Source organism: Myripristis murdjan, chromosome 16 (genome assembly GCF_902150065.1).
Source record: "Myripristis murdjan chromosome 16, fMyrMur1.1, whole genome shotgun sequence".
Lineage (NCBI taxonomy): Eukaryota > Metazoa > Chordata > Actinopteri > Holocentriformes > Holocentridae > Myripristis > Myripristis murdjan.
Window position 1 is genome coordinate 18927947 of NC_043995.1, and position 19777 is coordinate 18947723.

The 19777-nt window shown below is 41.7% G+C and overlaps 2 protein-coding genes across 4 annotated transcripts in view; one reads left to right on the forward strand and one right to left on the reverse strand.

Moving 5' to 3' along the window:
• Nucleotides 1-8025, reverse strand: part of abcb4 (ATP-binding cassette, sub-family B (MDR/TAP), member 4) — a 25452-nt gene extending 17427 nt beyond the window's left edge. Inside the window, exons 1-6 of one of the 2 annotated variants that reach the window (XM_030073515.1) lie at nucleotides 7672-8025; nucleotides 2321-2389; nucleotides 2057-2141; nucleotides 1363-1525; nucleotides 1207-1252; nucleotides 234-425 (exon numbers count right to left, since the gene is read on the reverse strand). In XM_030073515.1, coding sequence (XP_029929375.1) covers nucleotides 234-425; nucleotides 1207-1252; nucleotides 1363-1525; nucleotides 2057-2141; nucleotides 2321-2358 — 524 coding nt within the window. In that variant the 5' untranslated portion in view covers nucleotides 2359-2389; nucleotides 7672-8025. Of the gene's footprint in view, nucleotides 1-233; nucleotides 426-1206; nucleotides 1253-1362; nucleotides 1526-2056; nucleotides 2142-2320; nucleotides 2390-2667; nucleotides 2728-7671 lie in introns of those variants that run through there. The other variant, XM_030073514.1, reaches the window with a different exon arrangement.
• On the forward strand, nucleotides 7973-18814 carry rundc3b (RUN domain containing 3b). Of its 2 annotated transcripts, none has more exons than XM_030073517.1 (11): nucleotides 7973-8227; nucleotides 11247-11362; nucleotides 11880-12013; nucleotides 13378-13463; nucleotides 14544-14633; nucleotides 14815-14895; nucleotides 14979-15153; nucleotides 15752-15909; nucleotides 16945-17091; nucleotides 17179-17300; nucleotides 17389-18814. In XM_030073517.1, the coding sequence occupies exons 1-11, from the start codon at nucleotides 8133-8135 to the stop codon at nucleotides 17532-17534; spliced, it is 1350 nt and encodes a 449-aa protein (XP_029929377.1). In that variant the 5' UTR covers nucleotides 7973-8132; the 3' UTR covers nucleotides 17535-18814. The 2 variants fall into 2 exon arrangements, with proteins under 2 accessions (XP_029929377.1, XP_029929379.1); XM_030073519.1 differs by having other exon boundaries at nucleotides 7977-8227; nucleotides 16950-17091; nucleotides 17389-17527.
• The last annotated feature ends 963 nt before the right edge of the window (nucleotides 18815-19777 follow it).

Genomic DNA, 19777 nt, shown 5'->3' on the forward strand with positions numbered 1-19777 from the left:
CAAGTTCAAGTTCATTTAGAAACCAAAGGGCTGAAAAGGCTCACAGTTTATAGAAAACATAACAAGCCCATTTCATCTAAACCCTCATAGCAGGCGAAACCCAGAAGCCAAAAATGGGGAAAATGGAAGAAATCTTCAGAAGGATCACATCTGGAATCTAATCACTTGCAATTAACGTGTGTATTTAAAGAAAGAGTGTGTGATGTGTCTCACCACAGCACCGTGTCACTTACTCAGTGAGGCGAGTGTTCAGCTCCCCTGTCTCGTTGACGTCGAACCAGCCGATGTCCTGCTGCATGATGCAGTGGAAAAAGAGCTTGCGGACCCGTTTGACCTGCCGCCCCGCCGCCAGAGTCCAGAAGGCCACTTGCATGTAGGCTGCCACTAACACGACTGCCCCCATGATGGAGTAGTAGATGGCGTAGCTGCGGCACAGAGACGACAGGAAACACACAGCAGGTGTCAGCTGGGTTAAATTATAAAATATATCTGCTGACACTTGAGAGAATATTCAATGTTCTCTGTCTCTCAGTGGAGGTCCAGGAAGGCCTAAAGTGAATGGCAATGGATAATATGGGTGACGATCATGAGGGCAGAAAAAATAATAACCGATGCATGATCGTCCCATTTTGCTTATTTTTCTGTGCTCGCCTCATGGTCCTCTGAGGGTTTAAGAAATTGTTTGATCGTTTTGACTTATGAAACCCTCTCAAAACCCATGGAACAACATGAAAAATACACTTCATCAACCTAAAAATAACGTTTTTTTTTTTTCCAGACTTCTTGAAAAATTGACATTTTGGAGATAATGGGTGTGAAAGTAACTAATTCCATTCTACTCATGTTAGTGTAATATGAGTATGTTACACTTTTACACTGTTGCACTGTTTTGTGTACCTGTATTTTGTTAAGTATTTTTTAAAGCTGGTAATTAATAACAAAAGAATAAAAGAATCTATGTTGAACTTTGTACTAGAATTTCACTGAAAAGGTCTCACGAACAATTTTATTGTTTCTTAAAAAGTAACTCAGAAACTTTTACTCTTCTTGCAATTTAAAATAGCTACTTTTTCTTTGATCGAAGTAGATTTTTTCAGCAGTACTACCTCTACTTAAGTAAAATATCAGCAAAATAACGGTGCTTCTGCTTGAGAGGCAACTTGTAGTACTCTTTCCACCACTGTTTATGTTTGTGTATAGTCTCACCGAGTCATGTCTTCTCCTAGGGTGCTGTTGAATTGGATGGTAATATCTGAGAAAGACATGGTGACACTGTTACTAACTCTGTTTACTAATGATTCTTCTAAATTAATGATATGTGCTTTTCATATTCTGTGGCCATGAATATGTCTGAAAACTCACTTGGGATGCTGCTGATGTTCTGGGACAGCTGGGAGTCGCCCACGAAGCTGTCCGTCATGTCCCCAAACACAATACACATGAGAGGGAGCACAACCCCGTTGGCCATGGCCATGACCGTCCCCAGGAGGAGCAACACTATGTCCCAGCCATCTGCAAACCTGAACTGTACCGTATGAGACAAAGGACAGAAAAGACAGGGGACAGAGAGAGAAAGTGTTTTAATGTTGACGGGAGACTGATGTGCAGAAAGAGGCCCGGGATGCGCCTGATCATCCACTGTGAGACTCCATCTCGTGTGATCAGCACAAATTTCTCGACGGGAACAAACTTCAAACTGTGGGTAGCTATTATATTCTCACAGCAGGGGATTGGTGGAGTCCACCAAAACATCCCATCCTCTCTCGCCACTTCCTCTCTCTCTTTACACACACACACACACACATACATACACACACATACATACACATACAGTGATTCATACAGAGACACTGTGGACCGCAATCACATATCATAAATGAAACTACTTGTGGATATCACATTTGTAAAAAGCCGAGCATGTGAACCAGAAGCACACCCACATAGAACAAGAAAGACATAAAAATCAGCTTCTAAACCTGTTTTTTTTTTCTTCTTCAATAAATTCATGTTAGGCTACCACATTAAGAGTCTAGTTCAGAGTGATGAGAGCGTTTACCAGAGCAATGGGGCCGACCATGGGCAACTTCTCCTCTTTTTCTTTCTTTTCCTTGACCTTCTCTTTGCCATTGTGCTTGCTTTCACTGCAGGCGGTAAATAAACAGCACACGTGTGAAAGTTACAGTTAATGAATGCACCAAGAAACACCTTTTAAGTCTTATATGGAATGATAATGGTGAATAATCAAATAAAATCACTTATATATTGAACGTGGAGAGACAGAGAGAGTTTTTTTTTTTTCTTCTTCTTCAAAATGTGTTACCTTATGTCCCCATTTTTTACATTTTTATTCTTTGCCATGGCTGCCTCCTCCTTCAGATCTGCCCGGGTCCTGACAGAGAAAGACACAGAGAAATCCCTTCACGCTTTAACCAAGGGCAAATATTTAACAACAACAACAACCTTTCCTTGGTGAAAAATTCCCTCTATGATAAAAGATCTTCTTCTTCTGTCAGTCTGCCAGAGATTTATAAAACATCAGCCTTAGTCCCGACAGTCCAGTTACTCCCCGCTGCGTTACAATGATTCCTAGAAAGCTTGTGGGAGATCTTGGCAGCACCGACTAACGGGTGAAACTGTCCGGGCTAGAATAAACCTCGGGCGGCTTACCGCGCCGCCGTCCTTCCCTCCCGTGTGCTGTGCCGTCGGACGCCTCACCTCCGCTCCGCTTCAAACAGGGGAGCTGAGCTTTCCGACGCCACTAAAAGGCGCACCCCCCCGCCCCCCTCCCCACACACCCCACCCCTCACGTGGCATAGTCAATGCTGCTGTCACTGCAGTGCAATAATCATTATATCATATGGCATCATCCCCGTTCCGTTTGTCTACTCTTTGTAATGCTTTTACAGATACCACCACAGTTTAAAATGCACCAGCTTCGTCTTTAATTGCGACTCATAAATACATACAATACATTCAGTCAATACATAGCACTCTCAAGTCTATTTCTGGAAGAATCATAGGGCAATATTCTCACCTTAGAAATAAACTACACCCACGGGCGGCGCTAGGGCAGCATTTATGGGGAAGCTAAATTCCCAAAGTTTTTTATAGGACAAAATCAGGCAAATTCAGCAGCTGTAAGAAAATCCTCATCTTGCTTTGAGTGTTGAACTCGACGAGATGAATACTTCCTCCAGCCCCTGACCCCACTGGCTGTGAAAGCTGAGCCCCTGACTACACAATCTGTAAACATGGGAAACACAATATGGCATCTGCCTGCTTCCTATACAGCCATATGAGTCCAGTGAGCATGGCTGTGCAGAACCACTACATCCATCCTGTGGGCAGCAACACAGCAACATATTTTTCTGAACATTGTAGAGAGAAGATGCAGCATGTGTGAACTTGTTTTATTTATACATTCATGTGCAAACTACCTCGTCTCAGTTGGAGCCAAGCCGGCTGAGGGTCTCTCCTGTGACTGAGGCTGCTCAGGTCACAGGTGTCCGGTTTAATGACCCTGTGTTTAACTCCACACACCTCAGCGACTGTGTGTGAGTGGATGCTACACGATAAGCTGCTTTCAAGGGAAGTCCGACAGCGGAATTGGTAACCATGGCGATTTCATGATGTAACTGAGGGAAAAATTAACGATTTCAAGGAAAATAAACTCCTAATTTCCTCCACTGGAAAACAGAAGTAGAAATTCATGTTTGCAAATAATTACTGAAAAAAAATAATGAAATTTTGGAAAAGGTAATTTTTTTGAATGAAACATTAGGGTGACCTTAGCTTTCCCTAGCCTCATAATAGCGCCACCTGTTTCCCTCTCATACTCAAGCATCTCCTTAGTGATCTTGCCCCAATTTTTGAAAACTGCATGTCTCTCAAAACTCTGCAGCTAAATATATCCACGTGAAATTTTTGACTAGTCTCTGGCAAGGCTATTATAGTTAACTAAAACGAAACTATAAACTAAAACTAAGTGTGAAAAAACTGTAAACTGAAATAAGAATAAAAACCAGACTTTAGAAAAAAGAAAACTAACTGAAATGATATTGTGTACAAAACTTACTAAAATAAAAATAATAATACAGGAAATAACTAAGTTTTAGTCTTTGTCAGATAGGTCTTTTTTTTTTTTTTTTTTTTTTTTTTTCCAACAGAACAGGAATGAAGAGGCGGAGGTGTTGATGTTTACTGAGACTGGGACGTTGACATGACTGTGAGTCAGTTTCCATCACAAAGTGTTTGTTTTGTAATACCTGTTCTAATAAAAACTAAACTAAAACTACACATTTTAAAACAATAAAAATTAAGATGAAACAAGCATACACTCTGGAAACTAACTGCAATATACTGAAGTGAAAACAAAAATTGAAATAATAAAGATAATGATAAATTGAAATACAATAAAAGATGAAATAGCGAGAAAAATTAATGACAGACATAAACCTATAATAACTGTGGTCGTTCACCAGCTAGTCATATAAAAAACACTATCAAAAATGCCTTTTATCAGCTCTGCAGTATCACTGAAATTAGGCCCATCTCTGCACCATGGTCTACCTGCCTCTATACCAAAAAAATCTTCAGCTGGTCCAGAATGACGAGGTTTGACCACAATACACCTGTCCTGTCCTCCTTTCATTGGCTCCCAGTTCATGCCAGGGGAGATTTTAAGGTGCTTTTTATTGACGTATAAAATACTAAATGGGCTTGCACCAAACTACAAATATGACTTTGTTTCATCCAGTGAGTGAGTGTGCAGTGTGCTCAGTTCATGAAATAAATTACCCTGTTACATAACAGGTCATAATGCTGTGTGGGTGAAAGGTACTAGTCAACAGTCACATTACCTATCAACAAAAACTGCTTCAACATATAAAATACACAGAGTGAGTGATATAGGTGGACTACAACACCATATTTTGCAGAGTTTTCAGCTTCACGGTCACAAGAAAAATTTGCATTTAGACTGATAATCTCATCTGATGTTGAACTACAGAGTGTGACTCATTGGCAAAATAAAAGCATAAAGGCAGAGATTGCACAGTATGACCTCATATCCTGTTTGGAAAATAAAGAGGTCACTTCACTGAAGAGCAAAGCTGATTTACAATGAACTGTACGTCATCTCACACTCATCCTAAAACTGTCACCAGTATCTGATAACTCTGTTTGGTTATGAGGGGAGCTGAGTTAGAATTTCAACTGCCCTATAATGAGCAAACACTTTTGCTTGTTACAGCTGAATGAAATGATGTAGATGACAAGTACATTGTAGACATTCAAAACAAACCATTGTTATATCTAATGAAATAAATATCGAACAAAAAAAGAGCCAAGGCTGAGATGTGAGAATCATAAGGTAAGAACCAAACACATATTGATAAATATGTGTGTGAGCTCCCTCATATTTGTTATTATAAGAGGTTCACCCAAGATAGAAGAGTCACATGTCTGGCCAATGACAAGTTAACTTCAAATAAGTCATCAAATCATCCGCAGGGACTTTTTCTGTTAGAGATATAGTGGTGGTCAATTCTGTCACCAGACTCATGGGAACTGTCACTGCGGTGCTGATGTCAGCGGTTTTGACTCTCATTCTTTTTATGTCAACAACAGTGCACCTGCTTGCAGTGCAAAAATGAGAGATGTCAGAAACTAAAACCACATTGATCATGACCATGTGACACGACTGTACAAAAGCGTGCTATTCTGCAAGGGTTTCCCCCCACAAAAATAAAACGGTTCTGAAGGGATTAAAATGAAGATGATTGTGATGTTTTTATGGGAGGTGCTCAGAGAGGTTCCTTTTTGAAAATGTAAACTCCAATGAGATATGTCTCACAAACATTGCCAATTATTGGTTAATCACTACTAAGTGAGAGTCTTCCCAAAATTTCTTCATTACCATGTCTATTATTCTGATATAGCTTCTTCATTTGCAGCACAGACACAAAGTTAAGTAATACACTCACTAGCCTTGCTTATGGCGCCTAAGCCTCTGGTTTGTCTGTGTGTGGGAATGGTAACTCCAGAGGACTCCATGGCAAGTTTCATATTAGCAGGGAAACCTGTTCAGAAATACTTAACTTAACTGTGACAGTTACACAGTATATGCATCCAGTTAGTCGGCATCTGAATGAATGTGATGTGCATCCCAAAGATTGTATCATGTTGCATGGCGATCCCCTTGAGTTAGAGGCTATTTTGAGGCAGGCCAAGCCCCCATTAATCAGCCATGATGAAACCTTGTGTTATGGCTACAACTTGGCCTAGGACAATGGTGGTCAATCATGTGCAATGGAGGGCAAAAATGTGCAATTTTCCTCCCAACTAATCATTATACCAAACGTTTTCACTAATTAATTGAACCAATGAACTAGAGAATTATTGGTTCTCTAAGCAATACCAGTTAGTCACCATAATTGCATTAATCAATTGCATTTACCTCGGTTCCCAGGTGTAAATCAGTCCCCTACAATGAGCACCACCAGACAATCAGACATTGACGTCTCACAGGAAAATGTTAAAACACAGAGGAAGAAGAAGAAGAAGTAAACAGGGAGGAAAACAAAAGCAATTATACACCCATGACCCTACGCCCCTTAGGATGAAAAATGAAGGATGCAGGCAATGTTGTGTGGAGGACTCCGGCGTGTGTCTGCTGATTTCGTTGAAGCCACCAGAGGTCGCTGTGCGCCACTGAACCATAATCACTTGATGGGATTAAGCCGTTTAACACCAGTTTGCTTGCAGATATTCTAAAGATCAAATGTGAACTCGATTAGGCTTACTACATTACAAATGTTGGATATATATTTTTAAATCATTACTTGAATTTGTCATCCTTTTATTGCTTCCACTTCCGTTTGCGAGACTCCACAACACTGGATGTAAATTACTGCAGTATATATGCTCACAAGAAATCCACTGTTTCTATATGTGCAGCTCTACCCTGCAACAGTATGTATCTCATATTTCCCGCATGTCCTCTTTGATTCAGTCATTACATCACTGGTTGTAAGGAGAGACACCGCACAGCTGTGTCCATTATCATAACAGTTTAACCTCCTTTTGTCAACATGCAGCTTCTTCCTGTTTATGCCCTCTCACTGCCACAGACCCATATACCAATACAAATCTTAAAAGGCTACACATAACAGATAATTGGCTACTTCCATGCCAGACAGAGCTCTACCGGAGGCAAAGCGAGTTTTACCTTCAAAATAAAAGTGTAAAATTGGTCACTGCTGTATTGGTCAAGGCTGTATTGGCGTGAAGGCCTGCGTAGCATGAAACCACATACCAAAATAAACGGTGAGGTCATTGCATGAAATATGGAGTGACAGTCTAAAAGTGAACAGACGGGTGAATGAAAGATTATTTTATGGTGCACATGAATGAGAGAGAGGCCTAGCATACATTCAAAGAATAAAAATATGTAGAAATATGTAGAAAAGGGACCTCGGCCGCATTTGACCCATTAAAAAGTCGATACACCCACATTTGGATGCTGTTCGGTTATTTTACAAGGCAGAACAAGTAAAACCTCCACCAAACCTTTTCCCACAGTGCACTGTAACTATTATCAAAAATAAAGATATTATTTAGAGTAGATAATGAAAAAACGAACAGCATGTTTTATTGGAAACTACAGGTTACCTGAGGACAGACAGCAGGACAGAAACAACAGGCCTTTAGCCTCTTTAGGTTGAGGTTGTAGTGGAAAACATCCTCCTTGGTGATTGTGGTATTTCTGAAACCATTTTATTATCACACTCCACAGCCTTACATCGACTGATGTAGTCTCAGTTGTCTACTTCGACAGGTACATGACAGCTGTAGTCTAAACTTCAGCTCTCAAATCCTACTGCAACTTAACATAGAAGAAAAAAATGGTAGGCGATGAGTGTTTTATTTTGAAAGTTCAGGAAAGAAGTCCCTTTTTCTCCGTATTTTAATTCCAGTTGGCTTCACACAAGCTGCCGCTCAGCCCCTCCTGCAGCCCAGTGTGAGAGCACGCCGAGGCGACGGAGACTCCCAGTCCCGTGTGGTGCAGAGTGCCCGGGGACTGCGCACCGCCTCCGCCACCACACCGGCTGCACGACCGGGAAGGAGCCGGGATGGCGTCGCTCGGCATCGGGCTGCATCTCAACCGCAAGCGGGGAGCCGCCAGGAACGGAGCTGTGGAGAGGAGGAACCTGCTCACAGTGTGCAGGTGGGGAGTTCACCCTGTGTGCTTGGTAGTGACTGATAGGGTCTCCCAGAGATGATGATGAAAGAGCTGCTGCAAGGCTGGGTGGGTGGGTGGGTGGATGATGTTTGATTGCAGCGTGGTTACTTAACATTTCCAAAAAGGTGCACTCACTGTGCTTTGTTTGAGGTTAGCTAAAGTAAGCACTGCCACTCCTGCCCTCCTCAATTAAAAGGTGCCTAGGATGGCTTTAAAATACAGAATTTCATGCAAATTCAGAAGTGCATATGTGCCTACTGGATGAGTTACATTGATATATTATCTGTCCAGCTGACTGACCTCAGGCCTTAAGAATTTTTAGCATCCCACTGGTCCTTGAAATCTAAGACCCACTTGTCCTATAGCAGTTAATTTCTTCAGGACCACTTGAGCTGATTTCTTGTGGTCACGACAGGGAGATGGCTCTATCATGCATGTTGTTTTTTCTTGACTGAAACCATCCCATCTCTCTCTCTCTCTCTCTCTCTCTCTCTTTCTTGCACACACCCCAACACAGGGCCACCACCAGCATCTACCAGCCTTAATTAAAAATTCATGCAATCACATTTGAGATCTAATTGCCTTCCCACTCAGTGTACAGTAGGTGTATTGTTTTTGCATTCATGAATCATAGTTGGGCAAGAGAGAAACAGGACAGGGAAAGAGAGTGTGGGTAAAATCTCCACTATGGAAGGGCCTATGTGATGAATGCATGGCAAGCAAGCACCACTCCTTATGGACAGTGTAGTCATGAGATGTCTGTCCCTTGATTTGATATAGTAATTAAAATGGGCAATGCCATTCAGCATGAATCCAGAAAAAAAATACGACATTGACTCAATCCTGTGAAGTCTCATGTAGTCATGTTTTGAAGTAGGTATTGTTTACACCCAGGTGTCATCCATTTCTCAAGTGTATTCCTCTCAGGTGGAGTGAAAGTGGCTCTGCTTTCAGTATTGATTTGTGGCCGTCTCAGTGCTGCTGGGAGATGTCAGCTGTGCATGCTGACATTCAGGCTGGTTTGTTTGAGACAGAAGAGGAGGAGGAGTCAGAGAGAAGGAAAACATGGAGGTGGTGTTTTATTGTGCCACAAAGTGAGTCTGTTGTGCCAAAAAAGACAAGAGCAAATTCAAAAAGCGCCACCTGCGCTGGAACACCGTCCAGCCTTGTGAAGATGAAACCAAAAGTGTACAAAGGGGCTGATGGTCAGATGTAGCTGTGCATTGTGACACCCAATGTGAGTCCCCCAGCTTCTCCTGTCAGTGTGAGATGACACACAGATATAAAGGGAGAATTATCATTATCCCCAGATGTGCCTCACTAACCACTGTGTTCACTCCTGCTCACCCTGTCTCCTCACCACCCATCAGAAAAGGCAAAAGATGGAGGGAGAAACGAGTGGGAAAATATGGAGAGGAAGAAAAACAGGGCAAAGTAATAAGAGCACAGGCTATGAGTTTTGTTGAAGTGAGCATTCAATCACTGCTGGTATATATGGGGTTGGTATTGTAATCACAGTAACCTTAAGCACAACTCCATAAGTTTAATAAAGCACAGTCACTTTGCGGTCGTTAAAAAGGATGCCAGTTAGATTTTTCATTTCATGCTTTCCTTGCTCTCCTCTCTGTTTTGGATGTGAGCACAGTGCAACAGTGGCGAGGCATTTTGTGTGCCCATCGAGAGTCTGTGGTTCTACAAAAACATGAATTTCATAACCCATTTGGGCCGCTGAGCAGCTGTGCCGTTGCGCAGATTAAAAGTGCAAACAGTAAACTCCACACTCCATCACGAGCCCTGCTGCTCTCAGTGTTTGGCCTGCATGTGAGCAGAGAAAAGGATGACGCTACATTTCTTCATGAAACCTTACTCGTCATAAAGTTTTGTTGTTATCCTACAGGGGTGATAAACATTTCACCGCCCTATATCTCCTCTTCTCATACAGTATATACTTGATGTTGGTCAACTGTTTTTGACCCCAGTTTCAGTTTATTTGTGTCCCAATCACAATGGCAGGGTGTAATACTGTCCCTTGGTCTCAAGTGTGTGTAAATGTCAGGAAGATGTAAGAATGGAGGAGGTGTGTTCAATAAACTCTAACTACAGGACGGGGAGTCCGACTGAATGGTTTCCTAGAAGCGTTACGGCTGAAACGTGATTCAGTCTGTGTGTTTACCTTATCAAGACTCCCTGATGGAAAAAGCTGAAATTTAGCTTTTGCCTCTCGTTCACAGGAAGCACAGACCCTGTGGTCACATGGCTGCTAAGCAACGTGTGTGTGTGTGGAGAAAGAGAGAGAGAGAGGGAGAGATGCTGAACTAAGATGACTCAGTTGTTGACTTAAAGTGCTCACACACACACACACACACACACACACACACACACACACACACCAACACATTCAGTCTTGTCCATTAACTCTCCATCCTGCTTAATTAACTGAAGCCAAATTTGGCGGAGTCTGTGGGCAGCAAAACTCAAGTCAGCGACTACTTTCACGCCAGAAAGTTAAACCGTGTCTCTTCACAACATTAGAGCCCCGCTTTGTTCATTTCCTTGCCTGTTAATTGCCGACATCAATGTTAAACACAGAGTAATAAAATAAAACCGCTCTGTTTGTGTTGTGTTACCTCAGGTGACTGTTCTTTTGCTTTAATCTCTTATGATTTTTTATAAGTATTACTTTCTTCCAAGTACAACAACATTTGCAAGTTCTGCAAGAAAACAAGGTGTCATGGGATAAGCCTCTCTGGTAGCATTAACTAAGTTAGTGTGTGTGTCTGTAATGTATCTAAATCTGTGACTCACTGTGGGCTGATGCAGCGACAAGGGAAGTTGTGTTCAGTTTGGACACTTACGGCAGTGTAGAAAAGAAAAATATATTGTAATACTTGTCTTATGTTTTAAGATGAGTGTTTGCACAATATATCTCCTGATACCAGTGTGTCGTGGTTTATTTCTCCTTCCATTCTTCTGATTGTTTTTTTTTTTTTTTTCCTCTGTCCAGGTTTTCAGTGAAGACTCTGCTTGACCGCTCCTGTTTCGAGACAATAGATGACTCGTCCCCGGAGTTCACAAACTTTGTTTCAATCCTGGAGCATATCCTCAGTCACCGACTGAAAGGTTGAATACTCAAGCAACGCCGTGCTCTCTCATTCTCTCTCTCTCTCTCACACACACACACACACACACACACACACACACACATTCACATATGAGTACAGGCACACAGAGAGATGTGCAGCATGAGCTAATAACCCACATACACGCACAGATGTGCAACATGAAAGCTGAAGTGGGCAAGATTTTCATCTAAAATTATGCCCGGTTTATCAGTCTAATTTACAAATTGGAGCTGTAATGAGTGTTTAAGCCCTTTAATTCGGAGCCAGAGGATTCACCAGGTTTGCTCAAATTAAATTAATTTAGTTGTCTTGTATGGACACTGGTGGTAAGTATGCTCAGTACACAGGAAGAGATTAATTGAAACATTAACATAAGAGTGAAATAAAAAACCGGCAATTAAAAAGAACAAACACTTTACATCACTTTGATATGATTTCTAGGTAATGAAGTTTTATCAACATAGATTCCTGCACAGAGATTTTACTTTGAGTGTCTGTCACTCTTTGTCTTTCAGGTCAGACAACGTGGTTTGGTTATGAGAGTCCTCGTACCTTCTGGGATTACATGAGAGTCGCCTGCAGTAAAGTGCCTCATAGCTGCATCCGAAGCATTGAGAGCATGGAGAATGTGCGATCATCCAGAGCTAAGGTGAGTCTGAGCCGGTGTGAAAGCACATGATCACAGCAACGGCCAAAACCGTCATGGGGTCTTGGCTCGAAGCCCATCAAACATACTCATTTGACGCAGAGAGGAGGGACCAACACTCAGATCTTCGAAGCACTACAACATTAGAAATAGACAGACACTATGACATTGCAGTAAAAGACAATCAAAAAAAGAATTGTTTGATTTGATCAAAAAGTAAAAGGTACACTGCAAAAACATCAACCTTAACAAGTCATTAAGTCTCATTTAGTCTCAAAAACCTGCCAGTGGGATGAGATAATCCAATCCAATCTTATTTTGCCTGGTCCAACATATTTATTGTCATTCCCAGAACAATTCCTGAAAACGAGTGAAACTGAAGTAGAAACAAAGAGGCTTATCTTATCCCAATGGCAAATTTTTCACTTGTTTAAAAAAAAGATTTTAACACTGATAAGACTAAATGACTAGTTAAGAGGGAAAACTTTACAGTGTAACAACAACAAAAATATTACATACACAACCACAAATGCTGCACTTTTGAGTCCAAAAGGATTTGATACACACGCATATAATGCAGGCTCAGAAATTCATGGATTTGGTCTGGTTTGCATTATCCTCTTAGAAAAGAACAAAGGTGACACACAGTCTAACACACAGTCTAAAATGTTAATAACATGTCAATGTGACTCAGTCTAATTCCACTTCCTGCAGATAAAGCACACTCAACAAAAGCAAATTTTGTTCTGAAAATTGTCTGGGGACGAGAACAAAAAATATGCAAACAAAAAATGTGCAAACACGCACACATCAAAAAATAAAATTTTCGCTCATGAAAAATAGTCAGGCTAGTTTTCGCTTATGAAACAATACCCAACTTTTCAATGAACTTCATGGTAGGACTGGGCGATATATAGATATATATTATCAATATTGTGATATGACACAAGATATCATTTGGAATTTCTTATATTAAAATATTGTGATATGGCATTTACTGATGTCTTTTCCTGGTTTTAAAGGCTGCATTACCATAAAGAAATGCAATTGTCTGAACTTATTAGACTGTTTTTGGTGTTTGATTATTTGTCTCTACCTCCTTGGTCATCATTTCCATATGACTTATGATTGTTTAGCAAAAATCTCGTGTAAATATCTTGCAGTCATCCCTACAATGTTATCTCCATGTTGAGTTATTTGGTCAAAAATATTGTGATATTTGATTGTGTCCATATCGCCCAGCCCTACTTCCTGGGCTTTTCAGTCATAGGCCCTGAAGTTAATATGTGTGTATTGATCAGGCTCCATGAGGATGCAGCAGCAGGTGAATGATAAATACTGAATATGTCTGTGTGTTTTGTATGCAGGGCAGGGCATGGATCAGAGTGGTGCTGATGGAGAAAAGACTGTCAGAGTACATCTCCTCCGCACTGAGGGACTTCAAAACCACCAGGTCTGGTTTCACAGTAGGGTTGCAAAATTCCAGGAATTTTCAAAGTGGGAAACTTTCCATGGGAATTAATGGGAGTATATGGGAATTAACAGGAATTTACAGGAATAATCTGGAAATTTGTATGTTAGCCTATAAGCGGGAACTGTAATTGAAGAAAAACCATCTTACAGCATAATCCTGGTTAAAACAACCAGATTTAATGCAAATTCAGTTGAATTTCTTCCCTGCACTGTGCGCTCCTCAAACCCATGCACAGATCATTTCTATAATCCTGCACACTGCAGCAGGATGACTGAGGCCACACGACTAAGCCTACATTTTAGCCCACGGACTTCATCCTCTCAAGAAGGGTTTGATGATATGATTGGGGTAAATATATTTGACTTATGGTGTTAAAGTTTAACTGGAAAAAATAAGTCAAAATGTGTTTATACAGTAGCTGTTTAAGAGGCTATCTATCATGGTGCTTGCAAGTTCAACTGTGATGCTGTTTCTTCTGCCTTCTGCTAGCCAGTTTTCATACAAATACAGTTATCATACAAGGATGTAGGATATAGTTGGATGTAGCATGCTGACTGAGGAATGTTCATCTATTCATTGAGCCTATTTCTATTCATTTATCCACCATCAATCTTGAGGGACTGAGAAAAAAAATCTACTCAAAATAAGTCAAAGTCAAAAGTGTCACTAGTATGCACGCATGTCTTCTTATGACAAAACAAAATTTCCAAAATTCTCCAGCTGAACTTCCCATGGAAAGTTTCCAGAATGCTTCTGGAAATTTACCAGAAATGTTCCGCCCCTTTGCAACCCTATTTCACAGTTTCTCCTCAGCCCCCTCGTTTAATTTGACCCAGTTACAGGGAAACCTATCTCTCACTTTGGTGCACCACGGCGGTTTTCAGTTAATTTAGCCCTTCTGTCAGCATCCGATGACACCTCACACCTGACTTCAGCTGTCACACATCTTGCAGCTGCTCTAGGCGGCATTAAAGGTCTGGTGCACTCCCCATCTTTCCAGTTAGAAGGACGAGGAGAGTGTGTGAATGCTAACAATGTGTTTACATGTGTCGACTGCAGGAGGTTTTATGAGGATGGAGCGATCATGCTGGGAGAGGAGGCGGGGCTGTTAGCAGATACACTCATTGGACTTAACACCATTGACTTCAGGTAAGATGCTTGTTTTGCTGTGTGGTTATCAGTCCTGATGTCTCTGCTAGTCGATTTTCTCTCAAAAAAAAAAAAGTACTATCACAATACTCAGCTGTATCTTTTTTGTTGTTGTTGCACAGCTGTGACATGGAGAGGTTTGATCTTCCATCTGTGCCATCAATGCATCTTCTCTCTTTAGCTTCTGCCTGAAAGGAGAGGGTCTGGATGGCAGCTGCCCCGCCGTGATCGACTACACACCTTACCTGAAATTCACTCAGAAGTATGTGACGCCTAATAAGTCCCATTACACATGAGGCATGTCCCGTGTGCTAATCTACTTGTTGAACTGGTTTCGCTGTGTAGTGCAGACAGCATCAGCAGCGACGAGGAGGAGATGAGGACTCTGGGCAGCAGCGGCAGTGAGAGCAGCACCCCGGACAAAATGGCCACCGCCGCCTCCATCTTCACCGAGCAGAGCAGCCTGGTTAGCAAGTGCAAACGCCTCGAGCAGAAGTATCGCATGGCCCTGGAGCAGAAGGTAGCACCTGTGTGAGTGTGAGCGTGCATGCATATGTGCATGGATAAATGCATTGAGTGACTGTGATGGGTAATGTATGCCAGTGTGACATTTTCTTTGCTTGATGCCTGAACAGTAATTAGGGGCTTGAATTGTTAAATGTCAGGATGAATGTGTTCAGTGAAGGACTGTGCTGTCTAGACTCACACACACACAGGCAGATTGACATCATGTCTTGCACGTGACAAATACCTCATGTTTTACTGCAGTTTTTAATCACTGAGAAACAACCACAAACTCTCCTCTTTCCGCTTTATTCTTTTGCTTTGAGCGAAAACTAAGATTCAGATGCAGATGCAGGGGATATTGTGAAGCTCCTCCAGGGCACAAAACAAGCGATGGGAAAAGAAGACTTAGACTTAGACTTTCTTTATTGTCATTGCACAAAAAAAACACAGCAGTGAGATTTTGGCAACGAAATGTTGTTGCTTGGCTTCCGGATTACAACAGAGATGGAATTGTGGGGCAGTTTAAATAATTAAAATATAGTCTATATAACTTTTTTTTATTATTATTATTTTTAAAAGAAGTGTGTGTGCCTTTGTGTTTGATGTCTCAGGGTTACCTGGAGGAGCTGGTTCGCCTGAGAGAAGCCCAACTATCTGAGGCAGTCTCTCGTAACAAAGCTCTTCAGCAGAGCCTTGCAGACACACACCTTTCTCACACCCTGGAAAAGGAGCAGCTTGAATACATCATACTGGAACTACAGGACCAGCTGTGAGTTCTTCTTCTGTGTGTGTGTGTGTGTGTGTGTGTGTGTTTTTGGGTTTTGAGTGTGTATGCATGTGTGTGTATGCTTGTGAAACTGCTGAAGATTGGGTGGAGAGCACTTTGCAGCAGCTCCAGCTGTGAGGTCGACATTCAGGACGCAGCAAGACACCTTGAGGATGCATCTGGTTGTTATTTGTGTGTTGATGAATCAGCAGATTGTCTGTGGCCAGAAGAGAAGTTGGCTCAGGGTTGCATCCTTTGGTGGATGTTGTAGTCGATGGGACATTTCTGTCCTCTGTGATCAGTCAGTTGATTTAATCTGGGCTGTTAGATCAGCTAGTGATCAGTCAGTGGTGTGGATGTTTTAGAGCCAGCAGAGAGCGGGAAGACAGAGGTGCGATGGATAGTTAGGCACTGACAGATAGAGAGACTACAGACTAACAGGATGAAAGGAAACATGGGAGAGGAGGGGTGACACAGAGGAAATGCGACAGACAGGAAGTCTTGGATTTGGGTCACTTTAAAGAGACTGACAGATCTCTGTCGCTCAGAAAAGGTAAGAGGTGGCTCACAGCAGGGCCGGATGATATATCAGTATTACATCAATATCATGATATGAGACTAGATGTCTTATGGATTTTGGATATTGTAGTATGATATGGCATAAGTGTGCTTTTAAAAGCGGCATTGCAGTAAAGGGATGCAATTTTCTGAGCTTACCAGACTTTTGTAGATGTTTTGTTATTTGCCTCTACCTGCTTGGTCTTCGTGTCCGCATTACTAATGACTGTTTACAGAAATACATTCATATAAATATCTTATGAAAGCACCAGTAGCTATCCCCACATCAGCATCACGATATTGATATGTAGGTGTTTGATCAGAGGTATCATGATACTTGGTTCTGCCCAGTCCCTGCTGAGGTTTTTTTCCTTTCTTTGATTTTTTTTTTTTTTTTTAATTTGATCTGTTTTTTTTCTTTCTGGTCAATAAAGAGACATGAGCTCTCAGTTTCCGTTCATCTGTCTCTCATTTCTTCAGCACAGTGATGAAGAACAACGATTTGCGGTCCAGACAAGAGCTGACAGCCCATCTGACCAATCAGTGGCCGTCTCCCGACGCCCTGGAGGTGAACGCTGTTGCCTTGGACACGCTCCTGTACAGGAAGAGGACGGGACAGTGGGAGGAGTACGTGAACGGGCTCCCCGCTCAGCTTCCAGGTTTCATTCGGTGGTGCATGATCTTTACTGGGTCCTTTGTCCTCTCTTTTTGCAGGAAGAGTTTCCAGAGTCTGGAGCAGCTGTCTGTGGACATGAGCCTCTCCCAGACGTCTCTAGAGCCGTCACACACACTCAGCCTCGAGACCAGGCCGGCCAGCGCACACTGGCCACACCACGGTATGTCTCTTTCTGCAGGTATGCACTGTTTTACGGGAAGCGCTCCACCCCTGATGTGAATATAAACCCCGTGTGCCATGTTGTCCAGGTAAAGAGGAAACTCCGTCTCTCCGAGGTCTGTGTGGCTCCCTGACCTCAGTCGCCAGCTACAAGTCTCTGGCCAGCCTGAAGTCCAGCGAGTGTTTGGCCAGTCCCACCACAGAGATCAGCAGCCCGGGCCTCACTCCCTCGTAAAGAACCGAGACCCAGCCACCAGGTCGCAAAAATCCAAGAACTCAATGAATACAGATCATGATGATTCACTGTTTCTGCAAGTTGTTTGCTTCCGGTATGCAAAGCCCAGAGCTTTAAAGAGATGGAAGTTTGGAAATCTGATATCAGAAGTGCAAGTCGAGAACGAGGCGTACCTTGCTGCTTGAATTGTGTTAAAACTTTGACCAGCTCCACCCGTCGTCTTATAGTCGTGCGTTTCAGTTGAACCACCACTCAACCTCCGTTTAGAGGATCTTTACGAGCTGTTAACCTCAGAGATATGCGTTAGATTCATTTGATATTGTTTGGTGTTTTCATTTGTGGAGCATCAAATTCTGTTTCCTGTTTTTTTTTTTTTTTTTTTTTAAATCTGAACTGATAAAATAAGAGGAAGGTTGATCTATTGATTACCGTGTCACTTTACAGCACAGAGAAGCAAGATACTGAACGTGTCCTTAGTTGACTGAAGTTTTTGTTGCTGTCATGAAGAGAAGAGTTTGCCAGGAGAAAATAGCATGTTGTAATAGTGTGTGATGACCACGGATCAGATCAGACAGGAGTCTGTTAAACAAACAAACAAACAACAACAACAAAAAAAAAAACATTAGTTTTGGTCTGTTTTCTTTGCTAATTGTGTCTTGCAGTTGAAAGGCTCCTTTCATCTCTTCCGTGCTACAAACTCATAGATCGGCTGCCACATAATTTCTCGCAATTATTTATCTGTGCTCACCGCTTTGAATCATGATGTTGAATGTTCCTGCACTTTGTCAACATTTAATCAGTGTTATGTTATCAGTGTTGTGCATACCGCAGTATCAGATTGTTTTGGTCTCAGGTAATTATCACTTAAATATGAGAAATGCTCACTCTGCCATTCTGGGTTTAAGTTCAGCTTTATCAAAACACAGACTTATGTGATTCTGTTCCCTTTAATTCTCAAAATGCAGTATTCACTTTTCAAGGCTAGATGATCACTGTTAAAACTCAGAAATGAGCAGATTACCCAGCAACAGGCAACTTGTTCACTTGAGCAGATATTTGAGAATGAGAGACGTGTGCGTTTCTCATTCTCAAATACGGATAATCAGTAGAGTACAGATAATCAATAGCTCCAGGCCGCGTACCTCAGTAGTGAACACACAACTGTACTATTTGCCTTCAGCTCATTCCAGCAGTCATTTGCACATACAGCTTTACTACGGTTTTAATGGATTTTTTGCCTTTTTATCCTTTATTTTGAATAAACTCTGTACTTGACAAAACAAGACTCATATGATGATTGGCATGTGTCTTTTATTTGACCGTATCTTTTAGAAAATACCTTAAATACTACTTTGGAACTGAAATTTCCAAATAGATCACAGCCTAAAACATGCTCTACTAACAATGAGAGCTGCATTATTTAAAATGAATTAAATTATGGAAGATTAAATAATTAACAGGCATGGATGGAAGGACTGAACGTTACAAGACTTTTACGCTGCATAACACACAAATTTGTCACCGATGATGGATTTATGGAATAGGAAACATTTGTCATAGTGTTGGAACAGACTGGGTGGAAATGGTGTTCAACGGTGTTACTGCTGAGTGAGACTCTTGTACGGCTGAAATGATAATACCTCCATAAGTGCTTTCTACTCAAACTCAATTGGCACAGCGGAAGTGTATCTCTGGCTATCTCTCTCACACACACACACACACACACACACACACACACACACACACACACACACACACACACACACACACACACACACACACACACACACACACACACACACACACACACACACACACACACACACACACACACACACACACAGAGCACTGGAAGTGGCAGTACACCAAACAAAATTGAGATGTCCTCTATGGGGAAAAGGCTGAATGGCTTGGAGTGACTCAGGTGAATAAAATTGAGGAGATTAATCTCACATCTCTGCAGATAACCCCTAATCCCAGTGACACAAAGAAGCAGGACTCAGTCAACAACATTATCTTGAACAACACTGTGGCTGCCATCTGCTGGCCATACTGTTAAATGCACTTATCATTTAACACGAGATGAAAAACAATTTTTTTCCAGTTGTATTTACAGGATCTAGAAAAGGAATTTTGACCTTTTTTTAAAAAATATATGAACTACTAGCATATCCTACTACATAAAAGCTTTTAAATTCAGATAAATTTGTGTCATCTATAATCTCCATCGGTGTAGCAAAAAC